We start from the raw sequence: 23,151 nt of genomic DNA, 5'->3' as shown, positions 1-23,151 counted from the left end.
ACGCTAGACATTTACTCTTGTGAGATTTCTGGAAAAACAAAAAGAAAAAAATACAGCCGGACCTTTCTTTCTTCCTTCCTTCCTTCCTTCCTTTCTTTCTTTCTATGTTTGCTGCCACATGAGGCAGTCATCTAAGCTAAGGATTCAGCAACAGGCTTGAAACACTCCACTTTATAAACATTAGCACAATTAGGAAACGTGCCAGGCCACTCCTCGTACCAACCAACACTGAAGGGCAAAAAGGCAAAAATCGCCGTGGCCATCACATTGTGTATTTACAATTTCGAGAGCAGGGTTTAAGCTGGTACTCACAGAAGGAAGCCTGCCTGAGCTGGGAGCTTCTGCTCAGCTCCATGTTACTTCCCACCGAGGAGCTGCGCAGCCTGGCTGCCAGCAAAAGACAGATTAGAAATGGTGCTGCCGAGTGTTAAAAATGCTAGGCAACCGGGTTTTATTGAGAGCATTGAAAGACCTTGAACCTCACCTCTCACTTTGGAGCAAACAAATGCCAAAAATGGAAAGTGTATGAATTATTAAAATATACTAATTTTACTTTCACTGTTCGAAGTGACTATGCTTGTGCATAATAATTGCAATGATCTACAATAAGCAAACATCAAGTTTTGCTAAAAGGCTATTATAAAACAAGGACCAAAAAAAATCCCACCCATATTTAGAAATTTAAAGGAAAATCATTAATTTAAAATATATCAGAGAGTAATGAAAAGTCATCCAAAATTTAAAATACAATCCTGAATAACCAGATTCTATGTGAATGTTATTTCCCATGTATTACTTATAATCTTCAATAGAATTTCACTGCCAGCTGGTTCTGAACTACTTTTTTTTTTCCCCCCCTTAACTGAGCAATTAAATTCCAGAAGCAAAGCTCTCAGTAATTCTGTCACAGCAGTTCTCATGTTCAAAGCGCTTTCTGGGCATTAAACCCCCCAGCAACCCAAGGAAGTCAGTAAGGAAATGTTAGCATTCCCATTTTACACAAAAGAAAAAATGAAACAGATCCTTCAGAGTTTTTATCCAAGATCAGAGATGCAGTTTTGATTATACACATGCTAAGGGACAGATAATCCAGGCCGTGGCTCAGCAAAACATTTCTATTTACAAAGCTCTTAATCACTTGTCTAGAGACTTAAGTGTTCCTGTATTCAGTTCAAATGAGTATGTATGTTGTTAAATGAATATACTGATGGAGCCCTAACAAACAAAGTCTTACAATAGCATGCACCACGGAAGAAAAAGCCCCAGTGAGGGGTTTTTGGGTGAAGCGGGGCAGGGGAATATAGTCTGAAAAATCATGAAGGGCTGGAGGTAGGAGCTGGACTAGAGCCAGAGTCTTTAAGCGCAGAGTGATGACAAGGAAAGCAGAGACACAACAGCCATACCGGCACTAGTAAATGAAGGAGAGCTCCAGGACGTCCTTGGGCTTTGCAGGGCTGTGATTCATACTGTTAAATTACTGAGAGTGGACCTTGACAGGCTTTTGGCTTTGATGAACTGCTCTCCCCCAAACACCACTTCAGCGTGGCTCAGGGGTTATCACAAGCTGGGGACATTTCTCAACAGGTAGCAGCCACGATGTTTTGGAAACAGTGGAATGTCCCCCTCACGTGCATGGGCCCCTCCATGCCAGCTGGTGTCAGTACTCCCAAACGTGCAGTTTACTTGGGCAGATGTACTTAGTGAGTGCAACTCACAGGAATCAGCGTTGCACATAGACCAGAAACACTCACACGCTGCTATGTCAAATTATATTAGGGTTTTCTGCTACAACTGGCGGAGGCGGCGGTTTCCCATAGTACAAGGGGCTCTGGAGCCTGTAGAATTAGCACAAGGAAAACAAACCACATCTGCTGTTCTCAGTCTTAATGCACGAGGGTAGATGGCAGTGTTTAAATCTACTGATTGGACACTTTGACTACAGGATCCAGATAAAATATATCCAAATACTGTAAGCAACATACAGCTCTAACTTATACATCACTGGACATCTCCTCTGTGACTCCCAGCAGTGGACCAGCAAGCTAAGGTCACACACAGGGCTTGTTGGCTGTCGTGGGAGCTGATGCCAAGCTGTGTAGATACTCATTTAACATTAGCATCTGTTTGCTTGGCAGGCTCCAAAGGCAATTCAGCTGACAACTCTGAATTTGCCTCTGGGTCTGTCACAAGATCATATAACTGTGAGACTTCTGGGAGTGCCTAATACTTCTTTGATGAAGATCACGCACATCATTAATATATTAGATCCATTCTCAGCATCCTTTGAAATCAGTGTTTGCGACCTTTCAAATTTATCCAGGTAGTGGATCTCTTCAGCAAGTTTACATAATGATCCCAAGACCAGAAAAATCAAATTTTTTGGTGTTAATGTGGGTTGCTGCTACTGATAGAACACCAAAGACTGCTCCTAAGCTGATCTAAAAATGAACAGGATAACTGTTCTCTATCAGCTTCACTATCAACCCTATTGCTTTAAGGTTTGATGTGAGTGTGGCAATAATATAAAAATTTAGTGGCTTACACAACTTTACATTGGTCTAAAAGCTCATTTCATAAGATTCAGTTCACGAAAGGCCAAAGTCTTATATATATATATATATATATGTATCCAACTAAATAAAAGTGAGGAAAGATGGGATTACTCATGTGCTTAAAATGAAGAGCATGCTAAATCACTCTATCACGTCAGGAACTAGAGGAACTCCTGGCCCTGAAAGATTGAATTCTAGATAGCTAGAGTGTGCAAAACCCAATGACAAATCTGCCCTCAAGTTTAAATGCACATATTTCTCTAATTAGTCATTAAAAAAAAACTTAAAGAACACAAGACATTAAAAATCAATGCACCTTTCCCCAGTCTGTGTCTGGTAAAGAAACTTCAAACACTATTAACAGCCTCAGGAAATAAACATTCCTGTTTTGGGATATTCCCAAAGGACATCAATTACATAACAGGACTAGATCAGCATATATTACAAATGCTACGGACAGTGTCTAAAACAGCAACTGTTTGCTGCTCAGGCAATTTCAGATTTTTTTCCTACTCTGAGGAACGTAACAGCATTCAGGTAACCTGGTAATTACATAAAACAGCCCTGAAAGCTCTTTCCAGTCTGATAGTATAATATTGCAAGTGGCAACTTGGACCATTCCCACTGCGTTCACAAGTGGAGAACATGGACTTTGAAGCCTCAAGCCTATCATGTTTTAACACTAAGCACAATCACTCCTTCTTCATCAAAATGTTAAATGCAAAATATAGCTTCTGCCAGCATACCGCTAAAGCTGAAAAGTTAAAAACAAAATAGTCTGGAAAACCAAACATCAGTAGGTCAGATTTCTGTCTCCTCTACAAAGATAGACCTAGAGGAATTTTCTTAGGAGCCTCCTAGATCAGGGGGGGCTTCAAAGCATATGGTGATGGCTCATGAATCTGCAGGCACCTTCCTCAAAGCCATGCCTCCTAGAGCTATATAGTTCAGGAGCTGCTAGTTTGCAGGCCACACAGATAACATTTAGACATCTAAGCCCTTGAAGGAAGTGCAAGGCTTCCAATATCCTTGAAGCTGTGCTTTACAATCATCACCGGTTGTTAAAACACAGTCCACAGTAATTATTGCTGTGCTCTGGAAGCCAAGCAGCCTTTGCTGCAATACAGCATTTCTGAGGCATAAGGCCAACTGAAGCCTCAAGTCTATTTTAATCCCACTATAATTAGAAGTGATGGATATGTAGTTGAGATGCTTCTGAATTTTTGTTTGCATGAGGGTGTATTTATGCATTGCAGAAGAGCACTGCAGAGGAATAGCTAAGCTAGTACTGACTAAATTGGCATCATGTAACAACGTTAGCGCGATGCTGTGCCCGAGACATTGCTGCTGTCAGGACACACCACCAAGTTCAGAGCTATCTACAAAACATACCTTTTCACCATCCTCCATTAAGCAATGTTGACATATCCATTAAATAAAGAATGAAGAGAAAAGGTGTTGACAGGTTTCTCCAAGGCAAAGCAGTAGAGAAACACACTGGTTAGTTGTTCAAAGGACAGTGATAAGGGGAAAGTTTTACCCAAGTCAGAACTGCAGAGTAGGTGCTGGAAAATTTGCCAAAGGCTGGTTGTGTGGAAAGAGAGATCGCGTTCCCCAGGCCTGGCACCAGCTTGCTGTTGCCACCAGACCTCGCACTGCAATGAAGGGGACAGATGCAGACCCAGACACCATTTCTTAACCCTGGAAGAAACTGGCTCACTACAACACTATTTTTATTTCACGTTGTTATCCCTCAGTGATGCAATTCTTAATCAGAAAAGTAGCAAATAAATTCTTTTTACTTCAGAAACCAACATGTCACTGCACTTTGCTAGGAATATCACCTCAGATCAAATACATGCTGGTTTTAGTTTAATAGCCTCCTATTAGCTTGCACAATTAGCAGTAAGAAAGAGGTTTGCTTCTGCACATGCTTTGCACTAACTGGAGGGTCCAGTGTGAAGCAGTATCGTATTAAATGTATCGTAAGGACCAAGTATACTTTCTACTGAAACCAGTAAGGAGGAGTTCTGTAATTATTTACACTACACACTTTCTCCAGATCCCAGCTGTTACGTATTGGTTTCTTCCCAAACACAGAAATTTTGCAGAAACAAAATTATTTCCTCAAGATGCTGTCATTCAGAGAGGAACATAACAGCCTCCTAAATCTTAGTCTGGTGCCTTAGAATATATGTCAGCTCAACAAATTATTGTCTGTTAGCTGTTCACATAGGTGGTCTTGAAACTCCTCAATTTCCAAGTAAAATGTGGACTTCTACGTTATTGGAGTGTCATTCAACTGGAATCAACATGAAATTGTATAAGCAATGCATCATGACAAATTTTGGATGTGCTACCTGAATATTCAGACAAGGTGTTCACCACATGTAAGAGAGAAATACAAATTTCACCTTAAAAACAATAAAAAATCCTGAGTCCTGCCTCAGAGTCTTACCACAAAGGGAGCTAGCTGTTATTTCGGTCTTCCCTGCTTCGAATGGATGCTGAACACAGCAGCGAGGGCCTGCAAATTCTTTACCTCTGCCTCTCTTCTAAAGTCCTATAAGGTCCCAGATTATTTAAGGCAAAAAGAGTTTGCGGAAAGACACGAGGAAATACAGGGACGCTACTTTAGGCTAAACTAACCTACCAGAGGGAGGTACAGTTTTGGAGGCACAATCCAACCCTCTGTAAGGACCCTAGGATTTGACCTGTACACAAGTACACTCACACAGAGAAGCTGAAATGGGCAGCAAAGCTTCTTTTCCCAGTGATTTTGCACAGATTTTTGAGCTCCTTTCAACAGAAAAAATTCTTTTATCTGCCCACTTCCATCCCACTGTTGATTGTTCCAAGTATACCCTGGGAAACTGTCTGCCAAACATCCAACCATCAAGCAGTCACTAAAAGAGTTCCTTTGTCAGAAAATAGACAAATGAGAATCATTATCATAAAGGCCCTATTATGAGGAAAGAAATTTATTGTTGCATTAATGTTTCTCCTGATGATGAGATGAAGAGTCTTTCAAAAGATGTCAGAGTAGTACCTGGCCAGTTGGACCTAAAAGCATACCGATCGCTTCAGAAAGTCAGCATCAAACCATATAAAAATTGATATTTTTGATAAAGGAAAGCAAGACATTATGAACCACCCAGAAAAATCTCACGCTTTTCATCTGTTTTTTGAGTAACTGACAAGATTTACAAGCCAGCTGGTAAAATAATGAAGGAAAGAGGCCAGTAAAACTATAGAAAGCTAAGAGAAACTGCCTTGTACTAATTAGAAACAATGTGCAGTCTGATGACACTTTATAGACTTCAATTACCATACTCGGCAGGAAGGAGCTTTCAAACATCTGTATGATGATTATTCTCCACTGGGATGTCATTTACAGTGCAAAGTATTAAAAACAGGGCCAAAAATCAATTATAATCTTTGTAAATGAACATATTCTTGGTCGAAGGGATTTAAACTTGTGTGTGGAAATTGGCTTTAAAAGGAGAGACAGAAACTGATTTGACAATGACATGGGCAGCAAACCCCCCCATATCTGATTTGCACAAAATTAAACCTAAGGATCATTAAAATAATAATTTGTATATAAAGTGCAAGAACAAAAGAATATTATTAGAAGTCAAGCTTAACAAAGCAATGACTAACCATGTGCAATGTTCAAGCAGAGGCTTTCTTTGTTTAAATTTTTAGGTCAATATCCGGAAATACTGTCCCTTGACCAGGATTACTTGGATGAGTAAAGATATGTACACACTAGGCAGGAATATAAAATCAGATCTTTTATTATTCTAAATTGTTCTAAACAATTATTTTCACATTTACATAGAAAAACACAGACATGCAAAAGTAATAAGGAGAGTAGGAAGCAACCAATAGCCAATGAGAATGTTATTTCAACTGGTCGCTATTTAATACATTAGTGCAGAGAATTAAGGATTTTACGCTGTAATCAAAGGAAACCAAAATAATGTGGAAAAATGTGAATTACCAGACAAAAATACAAATATAGAAACACAAAATTTACCACTATAAAATGAAAAAAAAAAAAACCCACCCAACCAATCAAACAAAAAAGGGTATTTGAATGGATGGAAGGTTTTCTTTTCTCATTTACTGATTTTCAGACATTTCTGTTATCTCAGAGAATATGCTTAGAAGGTATGCAAAAGCAATTCTGAGTTTTATACAAGAGCAAATGGGAACACCAATGGTCAGCTGCAGAAAACGTCTAGAAAATTGGCCAGTCAATGCATCAGAATCCTTAGTCATGGTACAAAATCTGGCAGTGTTAACCTGACTCTGCAGATCACCGATATGACCGTGCACCACAAGTATTTCGTACAGACAGTAAGATGAATATAACTTCCTCTCTTGGAAGCCAAACTTACTTGCCTTTGTAAGGGTAGATTAATAAGTTTAATGACCTACCAATATACTGCTGTACTTTAAGAGTATTTTCAAGCACGAACTCATGGAGAGTGCAGACGCTTGCTGAGTAATGCCAAAAGCATGCTATTCCTGTGCTCTAAAGGTTGTCTCCTGGTAATTAAGGAGGTACTAACCTAAGGTGTTGGTTGTGACCTTTAAAACCCTAAGCAACCTGGAAATCTAACCAAGAGACCAGGCTTTCTGTGCACTTTCCCTCTCTTTCTTCTCTTTTTGCTTTTGTAGCTATGATTAGAGAGAAGCTGTCAGTCCCCCTCTGACATTCTGTCACTTGGTCAGACAGGACCTGGACCTATTAAACTCTCACTCAAACTTCACAGCTCATTTCTCCTGGTGGGTACCTAGGGAGAAAACTAAGAGGATGGCCTGGAAGAGTTGGTTTATGAAGCTGCCACTCAGTTTTGTAGTAGGCTGCTATGCAGATGAGCAACTTTAAAATTATAGTGGGATTTTTATGGTTAAGAAAAGGAAGTCAGACCAGAACACAGGACAAGATCCCAACCAGCTGTGCATAATCAAAGATGGAAGATGCTTTCACAAGCCCTGGCCTCTTCATTGCCATGGAACACCACGGCTGTCACACTGGTGTTCTGGAAAACGGAACTGCACAGTGCATTTAATATCACGTACTCCACAGCATTAAAATAAAGTCTGAATTTCACAAGAAAATTCAAGTTAACTAGGTTAATGCAGGATGTCTGCAGCAGAATTCAGCAGCACAGCAGTCTCCGAAGCTATTTTGAGCAGTACTTAAGTAGAATCAGCGAGTGGCCACATTCCCTATTGTTGGGAATAACAAAGCTGGAACACCTCTAACAGGCTACCTCGGGATTACTTCAGCTAAATGCAGCTTTGTTATCAAAAAAGGCAAGGATTTTTTTCAGCCTGGCAGCACCATAAAAACTCTTGTTCATACTGAATGACACATGAACAGAGATTGGCATTTATAATTTTCTGCTGGTTAAAGACTCATTCTTGCTCCCATTGAACTAAATGAGGCAAAACTGCCATTGATTTCAATCAGATTGTCAGTAGACCTTAAAGATAGTAACCATCAACACTTATTAATATGGAATTATCAGTGGAAAATATATTGACTAGTTGATCTAAATACTTCATCTTCATTCATCAAAACACTTATTCCAAATGAACAAAGACAGAAAACTGAACCCAGACCAAAGGTCATGCTGAACTTACAAATTGCAATGACTGCTGAAACACATTACCAGCAGCAGCAGCATAATGGGTATTGCACCCAATCAAACCAACGGACATAATATTAAATGGGAAACACACAGCACATCCCCCCCTCAGTTTCCCAGCAGTTCAAATTCCGCCTCAATCAGAAACATCCTCCACCTTTTCACATAAAACATGAAAAAAATCCATAAAAATAATTTCATACAACTGGCTACTTATTTGCTGATGGCCTTTAAAAATAAAAGCCAAAATCAACTTGTGACTATAAATGCTACAACTCTCGTAAAAAGCTCTTAAACGCCATTAGTATTATTTTTAACTTCAGAGAAATAATTAATGTACTATAAAGGAGAAAAAGAGTGGTAAAAATTCTGAATTTAATTATATGAATGGTATTCTATATACACTTAATTGCATAGCAGTAACACAACCGCTTTCATTACTCTTTATAGCTTCAGATGCCCATTAGTACAATCCCCAAGGTTCCTTATGAATAATTAGATTAGGAAAGGGGGACTCTCTGGTGAAACGCAATAGGATGTGATGCTTATGAAACAGCACATCTTGAATCCAGATGCTGACATGACAACATCATGAAGAGCTAATTTGCACATCCAAATTAATACCATCATGATGATAATATAGAAGAAAGATATGCATATAAAATGAGCTACAGAAAATAATGTCAAAAAGAATTGAGGTACTTATATTACAAAAATACATCTTTTTGACATTTTAACCCAGTTGGAAAGGTGTAAATAGACTACATGTCATATTCATGAGCATAGAGCTACTTAAGCAGACTTACTAGAATTTAATCCTCTATTTGGCAACCCATGGGCAAGCTGTTTAATAAATAGTTATACCCATCAAACATGTGCAGCACTCACATAAACAGGTGAATAAATTTCATTACATTTTATTAAACATCTGTTTCCATTTGATACACTGAATGTTTTTTATATTGATTGGAGCTTCTTAGGTATATACCATCAACAAAATCAGCAGTGATATATTTTTTTAAGTGGCATAAAAGACACAAACAAATAAGGTTTAAAAAAAGTGTTTCAAAGAGAGTCAGATATTGCTGTAGCTGTCATGAGTTGTCTGTCTGCATATTTACATATCTGAATAGTTAAGAAATTTCTCCCTCAAATCCACTTAACAGAAAATAATGGGATGTCCACAGACAGGGAAATAGTTGTCTTCCACTTCAGTGGTGCTTGTTCATGTAAAGTTTAAAATACAAATATATGTGTTACAAGGCAAACTCTGCCATTTGCTACTCGGACACAAAGTCGTCTGCTACTCTCCCCACATTTTACAGCACGTAACATACGTGTATCCTGTTTGTCCCATGCATTTGCGAGTATGTTCTGTCAATGCAGAGCACATTAGTCTAAACAATTGTCAACTTAATAAATAAATTGAAATTCGCATCAAGCTCATGGGAACTCTTTAGAATAATGAAACGTTATACGTAAATCACAAGGAATGATAATACTGCTGAAAAGGATATGGCAGAAACAGAAGAAGGATAAAAGTGAATAGATGTGACACAAGCAAGAGACAAAATACTGGAGGCATATTAAAGACATGATAAAGCAACAATTTGTGCAAACGTAATAATTCGAAATTTTCTTATGATACAATGGTAAGGAAAGCCTCATTAAATGAAAAACACATCATACTTAAAGCTAATAATAACAATGTTCTACACTGAGTATTTAGGAATCTACTACAAAATATCACTGAGACAAGGAGATCAATAGGATTCAAGTGAGATGTATGCAGTTATGCAGTCATCCACAGTTAGCACTAATTATGACAAAAGTTTACTAACTGGGACAGAAAGATGTATTTAAAAAACAACAACCCCCAAAACAATTCCATATCCTCACAACAATAATCTCGACATTGTGGAAAATAAACATTTTTCTGGACAAATGATACACACTTAGAGGTAAGTGAGATGCTACCAGGGGAAGAACAGCAAACCTTCCCGCTTTGTATTTGGGTAGTTATGATGAAGCATGCCTTATTTTTGTATATAATATTACACCTACGACATGAACAAGGGTGTTTCATTATTCATTCTAACAAAACATTTCCTTTTAAAAGACGTTTAAAGTGCCAGCTTCTTCATTACCACATCCCAACAGTCTTTGCTTACTGAGATTGATCCAACGCTGTTTAACTCACTAGCAGTTCCTTTCAGGGACTTCAAGGGAAACAATATCAGGACCAAAGTCTATGAGCAGAATACGGTAACAAAACCAAAAATCCAATAACCAGCAAGACACACAGGCAACATGCACTGAGGAAACCTATGTGAGGAATAACTGAAAGCTTTTATTGGTACATGAAAGCATTTTCATGAGCTTTTGCCACTGTAACCCTCATGCCTCCTGTATTTATCTGCCTTTTTTTTGTCACCTCTTGCTGTGCACTGTCTCAGTTATAAAATTCTGGTGGCATGTTCATTTTAATCACCTATAAGGCATCATACACTCTTGTGGCACTGAAGTGAATAAATAACACAAGCCCTTTTATTTTGAGAGACACAACTAACTGCTCTTAGTTGTGATGCATGTTGTGCCGACCCAAATAAAAGACAGCCTCAATTCAATGTAGTCCTTCACTTCAAGGGCCAAATATTAAAAATTATATCGATTTTTAAAAGCTCCTATGCGTCATCCTAAAGCTAATAGTCAATAGTTTCCCAACGCATAAATTCACTAAACACCATACCTAAAACCAGAGCTGTCATGCTAATTTTCCCTCCTCACAGTCTGCCTCCCATGGAGTCTGTGCTTTGCAGCAGCACTGAAACCCATTTCTGGACTTCCATGGTGCAAATGGATGACATTTTAGGTCCCTTATTCCCTCATCTGCTTTCCTATAATTCTTCATTATGTGCTCAAAGGTTAGAAGTTCTGCCCCAAAACATGCTAATTCTGAAACACTGTCAGATGATTTAGGATGGTTTTGGCAGGTAATGGTTTTTGAAGTTACATCAGCCTAGGTCTGTGTAATAATTTATATACTGGTAAGATCTAACTTAAGTCCATGTATAATTTCACACGTTTTATTTTTAACTTTTCCCGTGGAATGGTCTTACATTAAATGTATTATATAATACTAGAACTCACTAAAATCAGGAGATATACGCAAATCGATAGAAAACCTGAAAGAACACAGACACTAACTTAGGACATCATCTCAAAACAAAACACTAATTCCTGGCATAAGAAAATTTAGGCAGGCAGTGTCTGTGAAATATTTTAATATTACTTCATTAGATACCAAAAAATTCAGTAGACAACAAAGCGTAAAACAGTTCTGGAGCAGGCCCTAAGCTTTTCAGTATTTTCAGACGACAGCCAGAGGACTGATGGCAGAAGATCACTACCGCTCTGGCACCTGCCATTGTTTGGCAGAGCTGGGATACCACGTGGCATGGATGTAACAGGTATTCTCTTAGTATAGCAGTTGTAAACATAAACCTTTTAAAGCTATTTAAAGATATTAATAGGACAACAGGAGGACAATGGAAGGTTGGTTTTACTGCTACCTCTGTTACATCCCAGCCATATTCTCTTCTTACATCAGTCTAGCAACTTCACGTAAGAACATTTATGCAGGTTTTTTCAATATAAAGAAATAATGCATAGACAAGATTCGCAATAAAGCTCATAATTCATTCCTCCTCACTAGTCTCTTTATTACCCTCATTAATATTGCTTTTCTGTCTACAGACCTGTGCCTTCAAGTGCTTCCTCATCTTTAATTTCTCTCACCTGAATAGGCTCGTGGGACTTATCACAAGGGTAATATTAAGTAAGTTCACATGACTTTCCAGGATTTTTATGTATGCATCTAGTCTCTGACTTGCAGAGATCGTAACTGGAGCTTTAACAATCCTTCTCTGGGAATCATCTAAATGCATACCAAAAGAGATGCAAATTTGCCTGGAATGGTAGTAAAACCTCAGTCTATTTAAGTGTATTCACAGTTCTTGGTAGCAGGAGTTGTTATTAAAAGAAACTCTTGGGAATCTATACAGTTAAATTTTCACTGAAGCCCCCATATCTTCACAGCCACCTAGATTTTATAGTTGCCTCAACACCATCTACATTAAAGAGAGATGTGTCTTAAAGACTGTGTCTTTAGGTTTTCATAATATCCTGCCCTGAAATAAAAATGAATGAACTTTAAATAAAAAACAACCCAAACAAAAAACGAACTACTAGCAGTGGGGAAAGATAATTATTGTTTCCCATCTGTTTAAAGCAAAAAAAAAAATAGTGTACAAGAAGAGCCATTTCACAAGTCTTCAGCTAGATCTGAAATTTGAGAAAAAAACCCCCCATGTCAGTTGATGAATTACAAGCTTAATTACATCTGGGATAAGACATTTTAGAACCCAAAGGAAAAATGATTTGCTGAATGTCAGTATGCTCAGATGCCCACCAGCGAGCAGTCCCTCCTCTATTCCAGGGTTTCAGTGAAGACAACATACATGTCAACCACAGTAGAAGAAACACAAACTAATGAAACTGTGTGTAAGCTGTAATTACACTGTCTCGGTGAATGGCACTTGGGGTATTGTGAACAGATTGTACATGTTAATTCACACAGGGCTTAATGAAGCATTCCCTGTTCTACAAACTTCACCTCTTGATTTAATTAACCTTCATACCTATACATGCACTACCTACCAATCATAAATGTTGGAAAACCCTTAAATAAACTACGATGCTTTTGAGCTACATTAGAAAAGCAACAGAAGTTCAGTTTATGTTCAGTTTGGCAGCTCAAAAGTGAACTGCAAGCAAATTATAAGGTTCTTAGATGATAAAAACTCACATGGCGAATTTGGCCCCAGATCAGCTCTCCCAAACATAAAACCTAGTCCCTTAAAATGAAATTGCAACAAAACAGAATCAATTCATTCACAACAATAAAAACTTTCTAAGATTTTACTAGAAGATAAACAAATATTAAACTAATCTAGGAAGCTCTACCTTATAGAAGACTTTTAGATATTAAAATTATGTTTTGCAGAACAAAATAGAGGGCTAACTCACATCTTAGGTTTGTAGGCACAGCTTTGCACAATACAAATATTTCAATACATAAAACTATATAATTTTCACCAAGTCTTAAAAATGTAAAGGACACTCATCTTTATTGTCTCTAATGTAAAAACCATCATCTCGGAGGCCATAGCAGTGAATCTTTTATGAGTTCAGGACTGAGCAGGCTGTTTACACACACCCTGCAGGCCTCCCATTTGCCTGCGTCTTCATGTTTTCCAGTACCACAGGGGCTGCACTTCCCAGTCTTGCAGTTTTGATCAGCTTTAGAGCCTGGATTACGTGAATTCTCTGCTCTAGTCATTTATGGCAAAACACTGGGGCACTGCAAATAAATGGTGTTTTCCTGCTGACTTCAAAGAGCAAAACATGCACCAAACACAACCACTCATTTTATCATTTCCTCCTGTATCAGTATAAATTCCTGCTCAGACTCTAGCACTCAAGGGCAGGTATCTGGAAGTGCAAGGGGAGGCTCTGTCTGCTCTCCTCTTCCAGAGGCAACAAACAGCAAAGCCTCCTTTCACAGTTTTCTGATAACGAAGGGCAGCAGAAACTGCTGCCCCTGTACTGTGAGGGAATAAAGAAAAAGCATTGCATCTCAGAAAGGCACAGGAGCTACCAGGGCTGCTCCTGGCCGGCACGGCTCAGCTGAATTTACCTCACGAAGATTTAGTAGCTGTGTAAACGACAAAGCAAAATTGACACACTTTCCTCTGCTTCCCTTCCCCCACGATTAAAGTTTACATAGCATACTTAATATTTTACTTCATTAAAAAATCAAGTTGAAATTACTCAGTGCACAAATTAGAAACACACTCAGTACTGATTTAGAGAATACAGGCTGAATTGGAGAAATATTAGTAAATTCTTCACAACAACAAAGAGCAAGTGAAAGCTGCAGAGATAATTTATGTGAATCTCCGAAGCCATTTTAATGGAATCTCTTATAAAAAAATTAATCTGCAAAAGTTAGCAAGCATGACACAGAGGAGGAGAACCAGTGGACTGGATAGAAGTTGGCTGAGGGATAAAAGGGAAAGTTTGCCAGCCACAGAAAATGAGGACTCTGTTTGCATTTTAAAATTGAATCATCTGTTTTTTTCATCCCATGCTGAAGACTTACATTACAAACAAAAAGAAGTAGAAAGACCTCCCTACAAGCCTATGAAGCAATACGGATTGTTACTTTAAAAAGAACAAACCCAAAATCACGTACAATAAAGCAGAAAAAAATAATCAACAAAGAGCAACAACATTTATGGTTACATTCTGTCACTCCAGAAGAGAGATTTCAAGGAGGGGGCAGAAACCTGTGTAATAGAGGCCATAAAGCAGGATTTTAAATTAACTCAGAATTCAGCCAACCTTGACAACTTAAACAGAAGGTACCAAATCTGTCCTTTTCCTTCACTGGAGTTATGCTATTCAGTTCACATGAGAATCTCAACTAATGTCAGTGTCATTTTAGCATAAAGGATAATAATAATTGTGTTTATGATATATCCCTCCAAGGCAGCATGCAAGATTACTCAAGCAAGTTAAAATACGCCATAATACATGAAAATAGTTAATAGATTTTAAACCTCTACTTACTATTTTTCACTCCACTAGAAAATTTGCAGCCACTGTAAAGCAGTATAGCGTTTTGTTTTATGCCATTTTATTGATGCAACCAAATGCACAAGTGTGTTGCTCATTAATGTAACTAGAGGAGTAGCTAAGCTCACTTGCTTACCTCCCCACACTGCTGCTAATTACTTAAGGGCCAGCCTTCACCTTTGTTATTCTTTCCCTGACTCTCAGCCCCTGGGTCCCAGCTGCCTGGTAGTACTTTGAACCTCAAGATACCAATACAGAAAAAAATACTGTGATGCCACGAAGTGCCACACTCCAGTGAGACCAGGGACACAGAGCAGGATGAATGACAGTGCAGTCAGTGTTGAATGGTTGGGGGAGCATTTGATATAGGATACGTATAGAGCCTGCTGTGGTGGTATCACAGATCCTATCAGCGGATTGTCCATCACTACCCAGGGTGGTGGCTCAGTTGACAACAGGGATGCCGAAGGTCCCAATCCAGATTTGCCTCTCAGCTGGTAGAAAGCAAAATTGGAACCAGGGCTAAGTCTGAAACCAAATTCTCTCAGTTACGAAGTTGCCTGAACACGGGTAGTGCACAGAAAAGGGCCACCTCTCCTCCTGCCATTTTCTCTCCCTCTTCTACAGCATTACTGAACAAGGTGTACGCTCACAAGGCAGCTCCACACAGAGCTCAGCATAAGCTCAGGGAATTCACTAAAAGTCTGAATACATCTACAGCTCAGGACCCTCCACAGATTCAGCTGGACTTTGAGTTCACCTCAACCAGAATTAAGTCAGAATTGGGTGACTTTAGGCCAGGGCACTTCTGACTTGCATACTTAAGCACTCAGGGATCTTGTGTTTCAAAACAGAAGCAGCACCAATTTTTTTTTTTTTTAGAAACCTCCACAGGCCATGTGGTACTTGAGAACAGGCAAGTTCTCAAGTTTTCTCCAAGAATTAGACAACCAGTATAGACCTGTTAACTGTGTCTGCACCGAAGAGGACTGAAAAGCGATACGTTATGCAGGACTTTGCAATCATAGAATATCTCAAGTTGGAAGGGACCCATAAGGATCATCGAGTCCAACTCCCTGCTCCTTGCAGGAGCATAACTGTACATAACTTCACATAACTGTAAAATATTTCAGTTTGCTTTTAAATAATCTTAAAATTTTAATTATGACAATAAATAGCAACAATCAATGCAGTGTTAAGAAACTGTGCAGAGCAAGTAGATATGAAAGCTGTTGCACAATGTATCTGCTGAATTTCTTATGACCCGAGGCTTTGGATTTCAGTTTTTGGCAGTGGATTCCAACAAGTCTTTTGCTTCATTTATTTTTGTTGCTAAATAAGGTGATCCACCTTTATCAGGATGATTCAAAATCATGATTCTTCTATGGGCTGTTCTGATTTTGGCCACGCCAGCAGATGGACTTACACCTAAAGTAAGACTAGCTTCTCGCCTACTCATTTTCTGTTCAAATCCTCCTTTATAGTATGATTAAAGACTAGAAGTTGAAATCCTCTTTGCTGTCTCTGTAATTGCCTGCTCCAATGGTTTCCAAAGGTGGAAAGCATAACGACCTGCAAATGCAACAGTTGCAACACCAAGTCCAACAGCTATCATAGTTCTGGCCAGCCCTCGGTCCAGCTCGGCTTGGCCCCTGCCGGCGCCCGTAGGGATCCTGGCGTACTCGGCATAGCGCAGGCCCTCAGAGGAGGCCGCGGAGCCAATCCTGGAAGCCACAGGGCAGAAGCTCATTTTTTGGGGATGTCTCCTCGCACTCCCCCATCATCCTTGCACAACTGGCTCACAAACTCCCCTCACAGTACTTCACATTGCATGAAGGTTGCTGCTACCCAGCTGAGAAGGCAGGGCTGCTGCTACCACCTTACACACTGAGACTCTTCACCAGATGTTCACAAGTCTTGAAGGGCAGGAGGAGCAGCCAGGCTGCCATGGCAAGGACCTGGCTGGGTGGCAGAGTTTGCCACAGTATCCTTCACTGCTGTAGTCTGTACACTATCACAACTATGAATAGTCCTGGAAGACCTAAAAATAAAATCAAGGAAATTGTCAAAACGTGGTGATAAGCATTCTTGTTCAGCATTGAGAAAGTAGCTATAGCTTTTATAAACATCAACATGAATATGTAGATTCCTTAGGGTGATCACTTCCTCAAGACTCTGAAATTCATATCTTGTCTGGAATGGTGAAAGAGTAATACATAGGGATTACTCGTTCCTAGATTTATAAGAATTTTGAACTGAACAGGTAGAGAATTAAGCTCATGGCAATTTTAACACCCTCAGATTCTGGTAACTGCAAATAAAGGAAATCTCTCTGGAGCTATCCTGGGCAGCACATCAGGTTCATAGTGTAAAGGCAGGGTAAGTGTTAACAGCGAGGACAGAGGCCTCTCTTATTTCTTGCAAAACAAATCTCCAGATGAACGACATGCCGTAGTTCATGTACCGCAGAAAACACCATGGTCTTCTGGGTTTATAATCAGACCCCTTTTCAAAGTCCAAAGCTGTAAACTAATTTATGGCCCCAGTTGTATTTGCTATTATGACAAAACATAAAGCAAATATAGCTGATACCTGGCTTCACAGTAAGTGCTTTTCATAGCCCTAACTAAAAAGCCTTTTTCCACCCTTACGGGTAGTATTATAGATCTTACTCAATAATTAAAGCTAGATCCCCCCTTCTTGCTGTTGTTGACAACAATCTCTGGTGATAGAAACAGGTGTTTTGTTTTTCCTGGGACTCCGAAAAATTAGGGGTGAGTGAACCAAGGAGTCCTCCATTTGCATGCGTACCATAAAAATAAACCTTGGTCTGCAAAGGCCAAATCTGTATCATATGCATTGCTTCAGAGTGCAACTGATTGGAGATATTTTTACACTAGCCTACAATTTGACAATACAGTGCAGAGCAGAATAAAGCAATAGACTTGGAAAAGCTATTTATAGTGCTTATGCCCCAAGGAGATATAGCTAATAACTAATTCATTTCACGTCACACATTTGAATGCAATATGAAAACTTCACAGTTTCTTATCAGCACAGGAGAAAAGACCCCACAGTGGCTTTCTTTAAAATAATTAAGGATTCTTTACCAAAACATTTTAATCAAACTAAGTCTCCACAGCAGTCTCTTCTTTCCCTGCCTTATATCTGTTTCCTTAAGAGGTCCGTGCCTATTAAAGTTTTGATAAAAGCATTTCACAACATAGCAGTTTCCCAAGCTATTAAAAATGACGCTCATTTTCCTAGAGAACACATTTGTTAATCAAATAGTTTTCTGCAAGCTGGTTTAAAATCCAATATATTATTGGTCAGATCAACAGGAAACAAATGGAACAACCTGCTAAAAAATTCAGTGAGCAATGCAACTGTAGTATCTGCATATGAGGTTTTGGGTTGGTTTAGTTTTTTTGTTGTAGGGAAACCAGATCAGCTAAGTATCATTCCATGGACTAGATAGCTGAATATTTTATTACAATGATTAAGAATTAAACAACAGATAAGAAAGATAAGGATTTGTAGTACTCAAGAGACATCAATAACCACATTGAGCTTCCCTTCAGCAGCAACTGCAGCCGAAACAAAGCAGCAAGCAGACACAATGCTTAGTGCAATGATAGCCTTCTAATTTCTCCACACCCACAATTTCTGTTTTCTTTTTCTTTTCTTCCACATGCTGACACCAGGTGTTATAACAGCTTGACTTCAATGAGAGTGTCCTAAGAGCAGTGTGGTTTCAGCCAATACTGGTGCCAAAGCTGTATCATAAACAAATCAGTACGGGATGCTGCAAGGAGCCCCAGCTGGTTCTCCACAGGCGCCACTGCTGTTATGGGACTGTGCTAACTCAAACAGAAAAATAAGGGTCCTTGTGAAGAAAAAAAAGAATCCCCGAAACAACAAAACCCACCAACACCATAGACTACCCTATGGCTCAAAGACTTAGCAAACAATAACCCACTATTTAACCCGGGCCTTCTGTTACTTTATAATTAAAAGGCAAGGGTTTTTTTAACAGGTTTTAGGCTTACATTGTAATTAATTACTATATGATACAATGTGAATTAACTCCACCAATTTGTAATCCAGTGCCCCTAGGGCCCTTAGTTTTTACTGAGTAGCATGACAACATCCTAATTTTACCTTTACCACAGCAGAAGCAGCATGAAAATTATTTAAAACACACGTTAAACATAAAATGTAACTAGATATTGTGAGCTTACACAGTCATTTATTTACGTTGTGGGTTCAGTGAAAACACTAGGAAACAACAGGGAAGCATACATACATACACATCCTAATGACTTAGACATAACTGCCTTTCCATTTAGCAATCTGGTATCAAAAGTAGTTACCTTATAGATGGAATGCTTGTTTTCAAATTTATCAGTCATAAAGTTTAATGGGTAAAACCTGGATAAACATATTCTAAATCCCTAATTAAATTTAACAGAAAGAATGCAGATCTCCTTCAGTAACCCTTAAGGCCTTTTAGGGTGTGGGGTTTTGCGCCCTTTAGCAGAATATTCAGATAGCATTAGGAAGTACTGCTCAGTGACAGCTGAACATCCATTTCCAGAATCAGACCTTTTTTAGACTGTAAAAGGATACAGCAGTTTGTCTGCGTGCATTGATTTTATTTAGGAAAGGGAGAGGAGTCAGTCTGAGATTTGCTCATTTTTAGGTTGAGGGAGAGCTTCTGGGTGGTTTTTTTTTTTTTTTGTTCTGTTTTCACTTTTGCTGTTTGTTCATTTCATTATATTTACTGTAATACATGTTTATTGACCATGTGCTAAATCATTGCATTAATCAGAAAAGAAATATGTCCCCGTTGCAGAGCAACTGAGCAACAATATATTAACGACTAAGATCATTAAAGCAAGCTATCTAAATTATACTGGCAAAAAGCAGATAACAAAGTTGCAAAGTGTAGTTATAAGAGGTCTTAAAAATAACTGCTAAATAAAAAAAGTTCAGCTGCTTACTTTTTCAGATTTTAGTCTGAGCTGAAATATATCCAGACTACATGCTACACAAGAACAAGCAAAGACTCTACACAACTTCCGAAGACAGAAATCAGCTTAGCTGTTTAGATTTCTAAATATACTAAGATAAGGGTACAACATCACCTATTGAAAGTGATTGCCACTTTTTAATTTTTGCTCACACAGTACTTAGAACTTTGAAAAGCAAATGTGCTACCTAGTCATTAACTCTTTAATCATGACTTCTCCCATCTGCTAAGTGGCAGATGACTTTTTTTGAAGCTAATATTTAAACTCATCTTCATGAATTGCTGCCCCAATGTGAACTCGCTGATGGCATCATTACACAAATAGATGAAGAAATAAAACCCAAACAGAAAAGAAGAAAATACTAAAATGAAATAACTAATACTAGTATTGGATATAAGCTTTCCTATGTTTTCTTCAAAAGTCAGAATTATCTATCTTCCCAAGGGAATTCCAAGTATTTCAGTTTTAACTTTTATAACAAAGTAACAGTGCATAAGTGTGGAAGTTGCCAGAAATGTAAGTTCATTATTTATTAAACTTGTACATTTTAATGGCAAAAAACCATAGCACTGCATAATCAGACACATGACAGCACATCACATTTTTGGAATCTTTGATTATGCAGTATGAGACTGCTCGCGTTAGCGCCATCTCCGTAATACAGAGAGAAAATATCTTTTGAAAGAGCAAGAAGAGAAGGCTAAGAAGTCATCTTCTGCTGAAGTGTATTTATAACCATTGCTCTGTGAGGGAACACAGTTACCGATCATCCTGTCTCCCTATGATGTACCAATATAGGATCCTGATGTGCCAGTACATCAACTTGTCAGAAGCGGCTAGAGCAGCATTAAATAGCAGCACAGCGAGCAAGTGTTCAATGACATTACAGTGCTGAGCATACACAGAAGTTCGTATCAGTGTGCTGCTGCTGAAGAACCATCACTTCAGCTGCTAACCATGTTTGTTGCAGTTTTAGATGGGAATGCAGTGAGATAAAATGAACCACTACAAAAGCAAACACCATGCAACGCTGTATTATATTCACTCGTATAGAACAGGGCAGAGTAACAACAGTCGTATGGCCTGCCCGTTGGTGTGGGGAACTAAAGCCTCATTTGGAAACCCTCCGTTGTGTCAAATTCATGCTCTTGCCATGAATTTCAATGAGATTTCAAGATCTGCTTATTCCTGTTTTTCTGCCTTATCTCCCACCATGTTTCCCACTTTGCACCATTTCATCAATGCAGCAAATCTATTAGGCCCATTGGTTGTGGAGACCTCTGACTACATGGATTGCTCTTTCTAAATGTGTCAGATTTATCTTCTGTATTAAATCCATTACTATATTAATAACTGCTTTTTCTCCATAGAATCCGTTTTAATAATTGAAAATCCAAATTAACTTTTCTCTCCTTACATTGTAAGGTCTCTTTGTCTTAGTGCGTACTTATTACATTAGCACAACCAGTCCTCTCCAAAAACAACTTAGAGATTTCTTCCACTGAACACTTCAAATCTGCATCCTCTCCTACTTGCTTCCAATGGTATTCATCCTCAGCCCTTTGTGCTGAAGAGTTGGAGCTAATAAGATGATCTGTACATCATCATGCTCTAACTCAAGCTAGTATCTAGCTGGAGCATCTTGAGTTTTATTAAAAATGTTTAGTTATATAAGAAGATCTTTAAAATAAAGGGAAAACTTTTGGGTCAAGCTCTCAGAAAGCAGAAGAAAATAATTTGCCATGACTATTTTTCAGGATACCTTTCTAGACATTTAATTAATTCATTGAGTGACTACTAAGCTAAAGTAAAATTAGCTTGTGATTATACAGCTGAATACAAAAGCAGCTGACAAAAGACAACATGAGCAAATTTCCAACTTTTCCTGACTTTTGGGTACTTGACTTCATTAAAAATGTTTTTCATTTAACATTAAAAATGTCCCTGGGTCTCAGATATTTCTAAATTCTGTAATTAATGACTATTAAATCCCTTTCATTTATTAGCTGGGTTTTAAAATTATCTTCAGCATTTTACTCCTGTTATAGCACTATCTATACTAACAGAAATCTGTCATGCTGCAACCCCTAGTCTTGCTGCAATGTGTGGTTAAGGAGAGCCAGAGCCATCCTCTCTTCAATCCTTTATCAGGGGCTGAAGGATAGCCTGTCCACATCCAGCACTCCCACAGCAGGCATTCAACTCCAGAGCCTTACGCCAAAGCATATGGTTAACTTTAATTTTCTTTGACAGATCCCAGATATTTCCACTATGGTGTCCGCTGTTTCTCTTGTAGACGGAACCTCTCTCAAGGCCTTTTCTGTTCAGAAATTATTTTGTTGGCAGTCAGAATTTTCCTAAAGACTGTAAATAAAGAGAGGGGCATGATACTTTATAACCTAAACCCACCATTAAATAACATCAGAATTTCCTAGAACAAAGAAAATTAATTTACCTCACCCAAATGCTTTGCCCTGCCAAATGCTGAATAGGTAGATATTTAATAGATATAAAGACTTATCACAAAACACTGGCGGTGGACAGGAAAGGGAAGCATTTGACACAGACCACTACAGGCCAGCTGAATGTCATCACAGACCAGTGATGTCATCACAGACCAGTATCACAACCCCGTGAACAAAAATGTGCTCATCTTCCTCTTCCACTAATGATACACACAGAAAATTACCAATTATCTGTGTGCAAAGGTGTGACCTGTTGCTGTCAATTGAAACGATAGACATATTCTTCAAATATTTCCTGTATTTTACTAATTAAACAAGAGAGTTATGGGAACCTTTCATTAACCTTTCAGCAAGTAAAAGAATTCTATTCAAAAGGAGAACCATCTGCAACTCTGCAAGGCTGAACACAGTGACATTCATTCTTTTGCCAGACAACAGAAAACAGATGCTATGTAGCAACTGCAAAGCCGTATGCAACTCGCAAATTGTGTGTGACCTACAGACTTCTTTATTGTGGTCAGCTGATGATTTAGACTATGGTTGGTATAGGATCTCCCTTAGCAAGACCTGGACATTCACAAGGAGCCAAATGTGCCAGCCAATCTGAGCTTGCAGCCATCCATTCCAGACCCCAGATGCTCTCCCAAGCACTTTGTGCACTAGGGAGAAGCCACTGGAAGGTTTTGTATCTGGCCATAACACCAAAATAAGGACAAAGCTCAACATTTGAAGGTGG

The 23,151-nt window shown here is 38.7% G+C and overlaps 2 protein-coding genes across 3 annotated transcripts in view; both read right to left on the bottom strand.

Annotated features, from left to right (window-relative positions):
* Positions 1-23,151, bottom strand: part of PPP2R2C (protein phosphatase 2 regulatory subunit Bgamma) — a 145,508-nt gene that overhangs the window by 65,330 nt on the left and 57,027 nt on the right. The window lies entirely within an intron of this gene.
* LOC132317019 (dnaJ homolog subfamily C member 15-like) lies at positions 16,101-16,667 on the bottom strand. Its single transcript, XM_059817422.1, is given in 1 exon segment — positions 16,101-16,667. A coding segment is annotated over 1 exon segment (471 nt). The 3' UTR covers positions 16,101-16,196.

The sequence above is a fragment of the Gavia stellata genome, chromosome 5, assembly GCF_030936135.1.
Source record: "Gavia stellata isolate bGavSte3 chromosome 5, bGavSte3.hap2, whole genome shotgun sequence".
NCBI lineage: Eukaryota > Metazoa > Chordata > Aves > Gaviiformes > Gaviidae > Gavia > Gavia stellata.
The sequence above is the reverse complement of the archived record's forward strand: the minus strand, read 5'-3'. Positions and strand labels throughout refer to the sequence as shown.